The sequence below is a fragment of the Rutidosis leptorrhynchoides genome, chromosome 6 (assembly GCF_046630445.1).
Source record: "Rutidosis leptorrhynchoides isolate AG116_Rl617_1_P2 chromosome 6, CSIRO_AGI_Rlap_v1, whole genome shotgun sequence".
NCBI classification, from domain to species: Eukaryota; Viridiplantae; Streptophyta; class Magnoliopsida; order Asterales; family Asteraceae; genus Rutidosis; species Rutidosis leptorrhynchoides.
In genome coordinates this window covers 372,641,356-372,651,750 of record NC_092338.1, presented here as the reverse complement: position 1 = coordinate 372,651,750, position 10,395 = coordinate 372,641,356, and the positions used below count along the sequence as shown (strand labels likewise).

Sequence of the window (10,395 nt, the reverse complement as noted above, 5' to 3'; positions counted from 1 at the left end):
TCCATCTTTTTCACTATTAGACTCTTTACTTTGAAGAAAATAGGTTGTATTTTGTCCAAAAGTCTCCGTATATTTTCCTGATGCCAAAAGTCCATGACCCAAAAGGTTGTATTTTGACCAAATGCCTCCATATTTTACCCCCGACCCAAAAGGTTGTATATTCATGAAAGAATGGAAGAAAAAAAATTGTAGTGAATGTGAACACTTTAAAAAAGAAAAATTCGCTCCGGTGAAATAAATTCATGTTTTTGTCACTGTCCACCGGTCACTTCTTTTTGTTTTTTGCCACCACTTCCTTCTTAGAACCACCAATGGATCTCGAACCACCAAAACTTACTGAATGGAGTTGATCTTATTTGCGTACACATTCGCGGCCGATAACCGGCTACCAAAAACAGTCCTACTAGGCACTTCATCACGAACAACCGAAGCTTGATCATTCATTAAAACAGCTTTATTGAAACTCGGAACAGAGTCCTACGGAAAGTAATTCATCAAAACCATCTCAAAACGAGATACATCTACGACCTCTTCGATCCAAACCTCACAACGGTAATTATTCACCAAAATGATTACGTTATCCACCCTGTTGTATAAACGAGCATTCTTAATAAGTTTCAATGAAGGCATATAACATACCTGGTTGCCCGAAGATAATCGAAGGCTTGGCAATAGATAATACGTACTCAAGTTTGCTTGCAGATTCTTTGATGTATTGAGTAATGGGAGGTTTTGGGCCAGGACATGACCTAGTAGCTGTGGCATGTGTTTCTTTAGATGTTGTCGGGCCTAATGTTGGGCCTTGGCAGGGCCAGACGTTGATGTCGCTACGGTTTCTACTAAGGTTTTGGATTTAAATGAACATAATATCACATTTGCGGAAAGATTGACTCGGTTGAAGAAGGAGAATGAAGAAAAATAAGGAAGAATTGTTGGCAAAATTTCAGGAAGAAACGAACGAAGATAGGCCTTTACTGGTGTTGTTTGGTCTTAGTGGAAGATAATATTGTGATTGTGAAGTCCCCTCTTGCGAAAGTCTTTTCAAATCGTAGTATGTCGAATGTGTCAAGAGGTCAATTATAAGACATTAATTTGAGGTCGGGAAGGAAGGTGATTGTTGCTTCCACGCCATGTTCTTATAAACTTAAAGATCACATTGAAGACTTGAATTATGGGGAAGCTATTCAAAACTTGTTTATGGGAGCTAAGGGTGTCAAGAAGGGGCTCAACGGATGCGGGCAAAGGTGGATCATCGACAATAGAGAATGAAAAAATGTTTGAGGCGGCTTTCGCGGCTTTTGATGAAATGATGACAAAAATATTCGAGACCCCTTGTGCGTCGTTTAAAACAAGTATCAACAAAGGAAGAAGAAAAAATTGGTTCAGGGCGCAGAAATGAAAATATTTGTCGTTTTTATTAAAGATATTTGAGATCGCAGTCACGGTTTCGCGTTTCGTAGCGTTTTCTGTCTATAGAGTTGTTTTTTTGTTAGTCCCAGTTTGTATCAGTTCTTTGTTTTAGCTTAGTCAACATGAGACTTGAGATTATCTCTTGAAGACGTTTTCATTTGAAAACGTTTGATGTCTTTATATTTTTTTCGTTATTTTTTGGGGAAAAATGGGTATTGTAGTTGTCTATGTCCTCGTATACCTTACATTGATGATGGTGATTTAAACGGTACACCTATAATTTCGAAGATTCTCATTATCATATTATTTGTCACGCGGCTAGCAGCAGGAAAAGAAAATGATACTTCGTATATTTCAAGAAAATGGCCATCAACCATAAACAAAAAAGTTCAAAATAGAGTGATAAAATATTATTTTTAGTTATATATTTAATTTAACGCACAGTTAACTTAAAATATTAAAGAAGTTAGTCGGGATGAATTAAAAATATGATAATTTCTTAAAAAACATCAAATTCAAATCGTAAAACTAATAATGTCAATTTGGATAATAGATATGAGACGGAGGGATTTTAGTAATGAAACTTACATGCATGTGAGAAAATCCAATTAGTATTAGGACAATCCAATTAGCATAGTGACGATAAAATTAGTATTAACGAGTGAGGAAATGCCATGTGCGTTACTACGAACAATGATTTTACTCGATAAATTTACAGAGATGATCCGCGCATTGCGGCAGAAAATTGTATGCTGTGGTCCCATTTAACTTGTTGCCGCTATCTAGTGTGAAAATTTGGCGGGCGCCAAACTCATTTCACGCTAGATTGGGAGACGCCTATTAATACTTTAACCCACACGTATACAACAAACGGGCGTGAGTCACCAAAACACGACACGAATTGCCAATCCTAGTAACATAGTATACACATGTGCATTTGGATGTGTTGCGGGCTTATTATAACAATTATTTTTGTAATGTCTGACAGATCAAGTCACAACACAATCCTGGACGAAGTCCATTTCAGAGTTTTGATGGTTCAAGAAAAATACCAATTGATTGATTACAATACATCCATGTTTGCAAACAGAACGAAAATATCATAGATTATAATCAGAATGTCATCGAAATATTTAAATCGATATGTGAGTTTCTAATTGACTCAAAAAGTCAAACTTTAACCTTTACTGGATTATATTAAGCAAATATGAGCACTATGTAAAACTGGGGTATGGTGAGTTTGTCCTTTTTGTTTATTGTGCAATTTGGGTATTAATGATAAAAGGCACTGTGATATTCACCATTAAGGTACATCTATAGACAAGCAGTCAGCCATTTACAAATGGATTCAAGAAAATAAAACCTGGTATAGATCCACCATAACCAAACAAACCAGATTTCATATTGGCATAACTAAAGTAATACAATTCAGTATGCATTTTAAAATTGAAGAATTACCTAGAAGTAGTAGTAGTTGTAGTAACACCTTCTCTGAAAATAATATTTGCCATGTTTGTAGGAAGCCATTTAGCATTGGCATTAGCAGTATCACCACGCTGCTGATCTTCCCGGGTCCCACTTCTTGATCGCCCGATTTTCTTCCCAACACGAAGACCTAATTTAATTGCAGCAAACAGACCGAAAGAAACCAATAACGGCCTAACAGCCCAGTGAAAATCCTCAAGGTGTTGATACTTTTTTATCATGTTAGGACTAGTACTAAACGATACCAGCTCAACTTCAGCTGGATCAGCTAAAAAGCTATTTCGTTCATCACCAAATGTTAGTTTACTCGGAAAATTTACAACAAGACAACCGTTCGGTAAAACTTGAGAAACCCTCCCGGTAGCCCACTCACAGCCTCGTTTTCTTAGCCATTGAAATCTCGGGCTATAAACATTCGATTTTAGCCTAACAAACTGACCCGGACAAAAAGTTTCAGCCATTTGTAGGTCTGAATAAACACCTTTCCATAAAGTTTCGATCCCGATTATACCAACAGAGACACTTCCATCACGGCTAATCGAATGAAGGATACCTACATGAGAGTGTTTCTTGTTTTCCTTCTTCAGACGAACCCAATCTCCTGCTGCAAGCCCAAATGTGACTCGCTCCAAGGTTGACCCGTGGACTCTTAACGGGTCATGTATTCCATGTACCCGTACCAAAAGATAACCATTTTGTTCACTGTCGGTGTCTAAACCCACAATAGTACCCTCTGGGACAAGCATACTTTCAGGTCTGCATGAGTTTAGTGGCTTTCTTGAACGAACCGTATCACCTACTTGAAGATGGTCTTTTGACAAGAACCATTCCGTATAGCCATTCAAATTTGATTTATCTAAAATAACCCGACCACCAATATTGGTCCAATTCCCATCATGATTTTTTGTACTGCAAATTCGTATAAAACATCTTAGATTATGAAAATAAGAAAGTGATGGATTTAGAACGATACATACCTTTCAAAGACACGTAATATATCTGCCATCAAAGGACGACTCCTGAAATCATACTCAAAACAACCAAAAACCACATTCTCGACAGCAGGAGGCAGACCATCTGGAACATGTGGTTTTTGTTGTCTTTTCACAACCGAGTCATATATCTCGTCAATAGATTTACCAGCCCAAGGCTGTTGACCAGTCAACATTTCGACGATGGTGCAACCGAAACCCCATGAATCAGTCTCGAAAGCCAGTGGGCCTCTAATGTCAGGCTGCCATTGTTCAGGGGCCATATAATTTGGTGTGCCAAGTCTTCTAGTCATATCCGAACTAGGCAACGGAACTCCTAGCAGAACAAACGGGATTCCAAAATCACCCAAAACTACTTTATCATTTTCGGTCAATAGGATATTAAAAGGCTTAAGATTAAGAAGTAATATCTCTTTTAAATGCAATTCCATAATTCCTCGAGCTAGATCGATCCCGTACCTGTCAACAATGTATATATGTATCACTTAAAACATGCAAACAATTTCACTTCAGTATAAGTTAACATTACCTCAACACATCATCCAAAGAGAACTTCCCCTCTTTTAGACGAGCCATTCGGTCACCAACCGATCCCTCATAAAACTTCATAATAATGCATATCTGGCATACATGAAACCTTTTTAGAAAGATGAATACATATATTAACCAAATATACTTATATACACATTAATGATCATTAATTATTGCATACTTCATACTTATCAACTGTAAAAATAAAAAAGATAGAATCTGGTTATTTACCTTTCCATTTATAATTGAAACACCATGCAACCAACAAGCGCCTTGTAAGCCTCGAGATTTAGAAAAAAGTACATTAAGTTTATCCAACACAGCCTTGATGTTATCTTCCTTAATATGATGTAACATCTTAACAGCCACTTCATGAGACTCATCATAATCTTCAGTAACTTGATGACGAGTTGCTAACCAAACATCACCAAACGGGCCCCTTCCAATTCTATGCCTAAGTTTTAGAGACGCTGAATTTATCCATGTATTTGTATGGTTAGCAGATGCATCATTAGTTGTAAACTGATCATAATCATCATCAACAATCTCAAAGTCAAATGAAGTTGACGGTCGATTTGCAACCACTTTTCCAGCCATTAACTCCTTATGGAAGACAATCTGATCAAATATAGTCAAAAAACACAAATAAGAAATAATATATTTTTTCAGCAGCTTACAAATGAAAACTAAAAAGTAAAAAAATAAAAAATAAATAAATAAATAAATAAAGTAATTTTGTAAAGCATTTTCATTCGTGTTTAGCCTTGAAACAATATGAAATGATGTGTGAATTTTCGTACAGTAGCATCTACTAAAATGATATACGACTGTTCTAATCTATTTCAGCATTCTTATATCATACAGCTCAACGTTTCTAAGTGTATAGCTGCATTCGTGTTTAATCCTTAAAGTATTTTAGTTGTTTGCCGCTGAAAGGGGTGCTATTTATAAGTTCACGAAATTTCAGATATTTAGGTAAAAAAATACCGTTATGATAGTAAAACTAAGGGTGCGTTTGTTTGCCTCTTAATGGAATGATTCAGCAATGAATGCTGAACCATTCAGCATTCAATGCGTTTGTTTCTGACCTCTGAGTGACATATGGTGCTGAATGGTTCAGAATTTAACTCCGAACCATTCAGAGATGAAACACTCTCTTAACCATTAAGAGCCTAAATTATCTATAATATTCTCCTCAAATCATATCCTGATCACCTAACAAGTATATTGAATTTTTTATTCATGTCACACGTTAATAAGGAATTTTAGTCAGTTCATGTCGTTCATTCTAAATGATTATCAAACAGCTTATTTTCATTCATAGCAAACCTTATTCAGAGGCTTTGGACCATTCAGATTCTGAATCATTCAGCACTAAATTATTCAGTTTTATCAAACGCACCCCAATATAACTTCATCACCCCTCATATTGGTTTCTAAGCCTCTCAATTTTCATGTTCTGTTCTTGGTCATCCCATTTCCTCTAGCATCCGTACATTTCCTCGTTGGGATTTTATCATTGAATTCGCACAACAACAAAAACACTATTTCCTTGAAAGTCATTTTTTTATCTTTTGCTAATCGTCTAACCCTTTTCAAATCTGTTCTCGGATTCTTGGAACATACATATACATATTCATAGAATTTAAAGTTCCTACGGAAGTCAATTATAATTTGGAAAGCCTTATAAGAAAGTTATATGGGGAGGCAAATAGAGAAAAAAGAATATGTTGGATTGCATGGAATAAAGTACAAAGTCTTCTTACTTATCGAGGTATTTTAAGTTTACAAACTAATAACATTACCATACTTGCACAGTAGTGCTGGAGACTTTTCATAGAGCTCAACTCCTTATTGTTCAAATCGAGGTGGTGTACAACATCATATTACGTAAATTAGTGGTATATCTATAGTTCTGATGATGGTACAAATTATCACCCTTATTGGAACATAATATTCATAGAAGAAAATATCTTATGCCCTTACGGAAAAAGATTGGGCCGCTGAGTGACAAACCCATCTGTGGCGCAATGATGGGTGGCCTTAATAAAACGCTTTTTAAAAGAAATATTTCCAACCATGGAAAATTAACTATCAATTTGAAATTTGATCTTCAAAGTATTAATATTGATCTTCCACTCGTCTTTAAAAAGGAAATAGGTTATGTAACAACTACAAGTTTTTTGAAAGATATTTAGATTAGTGGTAGTGGTATTACTTATATTGAAGAGTACTCTAGGCTCTTTGCCCTATAGTAAAATAAAGAGTGTTCCATATGCGAAAAATGGCTACAAGAAGTTTTGGAAACTTTGGAGCAATTGGAATCTTTTGGACAAGTATAATTTGGTCATTGGGAAGACTTACAAAACTTATAGACATGTTACATAAGCTGCACTGGTCCAATGAGGCCGACAAATGGGCTGGACCGAACCCTTTGCCACCCATTTTGCTACCCGTCAAGTCTCTAAATGAAAATATCAACCTTATATCTCCAAACGTTGACCTACTAGATACTAAATGCAACAAACTATGCTGACAAAAGTAAGTATTTCACTATCCCCACAATTCTCAGAGTGTGGCGATCACCAAGAAACAAAGTACAACATTTTGCAAAAGCAAAACCAGCCAAAAACTTGCAGAAGGGTATATTAAAATGGTAGCAAAACGGAAGACTCTAATTTCATTAGAATCAAGGGGTGCCCGATCTCACAAGAAAAAAACAAAAATCATCAAAAAAATAAGTTCAATGTAGTGGTTCAAACAACACTTTATGTGATTTGAAGATGAAGAAGATACAGCATTTATAGGCTCAAAAAGCCTAGAAGTGATGCTCTTCAAAATGACATCAAACTTTTTCTAGTTAGTAAGACTTTCATGTTCCATAACATGTAAAACATAAATTTGTTCTAAAGGCTTGAATGCCAATTTCATCCCAATAATCTTCTTCCATCTCTTTATTGCATTCCTACCTCCTTGCTAGCGGAGGCAGAACATATATAGGACAAAAGGGTATCCGCCCCGGCTCGATTTCGGGGAAAAAAAATTTTAAACTAAAAAAAATTACGAAAAAATAAGGTTATTTTTAGTAGTATTTACCCCCTTCGATTAGTTTCGCCCCATGTCAGGTCGGGGTCAAGTTCCACCACTGCTTGCTAGGTTTTTTCTTATTTTGATGAATTAAGGATCACGCTAATCCAATTCTATAACTAGCTCCTAAAAACATATAAGTGAACAAAATTATATATACATACAAAATTCATTCTAAACAGTATTACACAAAAATTCAATCCTTCTAATTTCTCATACACACACACTTTCACAAAAAACTACACTAAGTGAGAGCAATAAGATAACTAGAACTTCTGTTATTTTGTTTCCGCAATTTTGTGCCCTAATTCATTAAGATAAACTTCTGAACAAAATAAAATAACATCAGAAACAAATTACTTACCTCTTGAGCGCAAATTAGGGTTTGAAAACTCGAATTTTCAACTAGGAGCTTATCGGGATCAACAATTGAAAATTAAACTTGTTGAGTTGTTTCAACACGCTAACTAGAACGTGGAACGAAAGACAGTAGATGAATTCAACAGAAATAAGCAAGTGATTGTTTGAGTATTGCAAGTATTGGCAACTTCAATGAAAGGTGTGGAGTAATCTACAAGAACTGAATTTAAAATGTGACAATATATTTTGTTTTATTCACGGGGATCCTTATACAATATACTCACGTCAAGTATATACACTGGATTATAGATCTGTTGTATTTAATTTAATTAATTTTAATTTTAATACGGAGTATTAGAAATTGAGATATTAAATTAAAAATCAACACTAAATAAAATAAACCTAAATGGTTCAAAAAGAAGCAAATACAAGAACATTAACTTAAATATGTGCTTAGTATAACTTGGTTTATATTTTTGAATTATTTTTAATGATGCGCACCCGATTAGCTCGTGTAGCGCATCACACGTAATCCTCATGTATCGCACAAATAGCACGCCACAATGCTAAGCACGCTAGGGACAGGGCTGAGCGCGCAATGACTTAAAGCCTGCAAAAGAACCAGGCTTGGTCGAGGTACGATCAGTCAGAAGGCGATGTAGCTTGCAGGGAGTATATGTCAGACAAGAACCAGGCTCGATGGTGCTTTTTACTTTTTTCGACCTCTCATGCAAGGTAGTACTTTTAGGACAGACCACGACCCCTTGACCATATTACTTGGCACTAATGGACATACGAGGATTACACTATAATAAAGAGGTCCAAACCACGATACAAAGCAGAGATTTCACCTGGACTTGTACCTATACTATTATTAGTATCAAAGCATTACAGACAAACTACTCGCGCTACTCTCATAGCGCAACCCTTACCCGCGCTACCGGAATTACAACATATCACTCGACTTACTCACGGTTACAGGTAACGTTTCACGAACATAAACCTTAATACCAATCCCGAGCCATCATTTACCGGCTGCCCCGTCGATGGTGGGTCGACGTTTAACCACCCCTGTAGAGATCCCCATCTCACAAGGGGTCGTGTACTTAGCACGTGGGTGACTGTTCTAGAATGTTTAGCTGTCCAATGAAGATTCTCGTATGTCATTGGCTACTTTTTATCATGGGAGGAGCACTGCAAATTGGCAGGCCTTTTCAGATTGTGTCCTTTATTCTTATTGCATAATTTGTAATTGTTTGTCTTTTTATATCTCCTTTTCCTTTTTATATTTTTGTCTTATCTAGAAAGTAGATGTTATGCTTTTTCTATAAATAGAGAGATCTTGTAATTGTAAAACGCAGTTGATGAATGAATAAAAATTGGATAGAATTTATCTATTTATAAAATTTATGTGTCTTTACGAATCTTTGATTCTGGTGGCTAGGGGTGATTTATTTATCAGTGTTTATGGTGTTACTTTATCAAATATTGTTGTGAAATTCAAATCTTCATATCTGATATTATAGTCGTGGTGGAATCTCTGTCAACTGTAATTGAAGATTTGGAGTGTTTCTAGATCTATAATTGTGGTGTTATCTTTATCAATTAGGGTTTAGATTCTTTATCTTTTGTGTTCTTTTTTCAGAAGTTTTATACCCTGTTTTGAGGTGTTATTGTTACAAATTGGAAGTTTTCGATTCAGATATGTTGGGTGAAGAAAACTTATTCTAAATTGCATTTTTAAAATCATAATTGTGACGACCCGGGAATTTCCGACCAAATTTAAACTTAATCTCTATATGATTTCGACACGATAAGCAAAGTTTGTAATGTTGAGTCTCGAAAACTTTTGAACAGTTTACATGAATGCATTTGCCCTTTTGACCATTCCCGACGATTCACGAACAATTGTTTGTAATAAATAAATAAATAAATATATATATATATATATATATATATATATATATATATATATATATATATATATATATATATATATACATATATATAAGGTATATTGAATGTATATTTATATGGTTTCGAATTTATTTAGTAAATGATAATAGCACTCGTTTGTCAGTCAATCGACATTAAGTAAGTTAAATTCAAACTTATATGATTTTAAAATAAACGGTGATTCGAAAATGAGTTTATAAATTTTAGACTTAATAATAATATATGTAGAACTTGTTTGTCAAATTTTAAAACTTTTTATATTTTACTTGGGGTTGGGAGTAAATAATTAATGTAATTTTTATTTAATAGTTAATGATCAAATTTTATACCATAATGGCCAAAATAAATAAATATAGTTAATTTAAAAGTTTGGGATTTTTCTGAGAACTTTTAGTCCGCCACTGAGTAACAACGGAGTACGAATTTCAGTCCGTGAATGAAATAGTAAACGACGGCTAACTTAATCACACGTTTATATTTCCTTGATTATTATTATATTATGAATCTTATTATATTATAGATATTTTGCTCACATTTGGACGATATATCCGTGATTTGAATCAAAATATAGGAT

General features: G+C 34.8%; 1 protein-coding gene across 1 annotated transcript; it reads right to left on the bottom strand.

The window, feature by feature from the left end:
- Positions 1–359: 359 nt before the first annotated feature.
- Positions 360–8,084, bottom strand: LOC139852432 (protein KINASE OF THE OUTER CHLOROPLAST MEMBRANE 1). The gene is made up of 6 exons (XM_071841728.1): positions 7,870–8,084; positions 4,650–5,036; positions 4,417–4,508; positions 3,873–4,346; positions 2,869–3,804; positions 360–586 (listed from the first exon to the last, which is right to left on the bottom strand). The coding sequence occupies exons 2-6, from the start codon at positions 5,013–5,015 to the stop codon at positions 478–480; spliced, it is 1,977 nt and encodes a 658-aa protein (XP_071697829.1). The 5' UTR covers positions 5,016–5,036; positions 7,870–8,084; the 3' UTR covers positions 360–477.
- Between the last annotated feature and the right edge of the window lie 2,311 nt (positions 8,085–10,395).

Excerpts from the sequence above, each read along its gene's own strand:
- LOC139852432 (XM_071841728.1), bottom strand. The coding sequence starts at position 5,015 with ATGGCTGGAAAAGTGGTTGCAAATCGACCGTCAACTTCATTTGACTTT. Across the intron at positions 4,509-4,649 it reads TTTCAATTATAAATGGAAAG|ATATGCATTATTATGAAGTT; the intron begins GTAAATAACCAG and ends CATGTATGCCAG. Across the intron at positions 3,805-3,872 it reads ATATTACGTGTCTTTGAAAG|TACAAAAAATCATGATGGGA; the intron begins GTATGTATCGTT and ends ACGAATTTGCAG.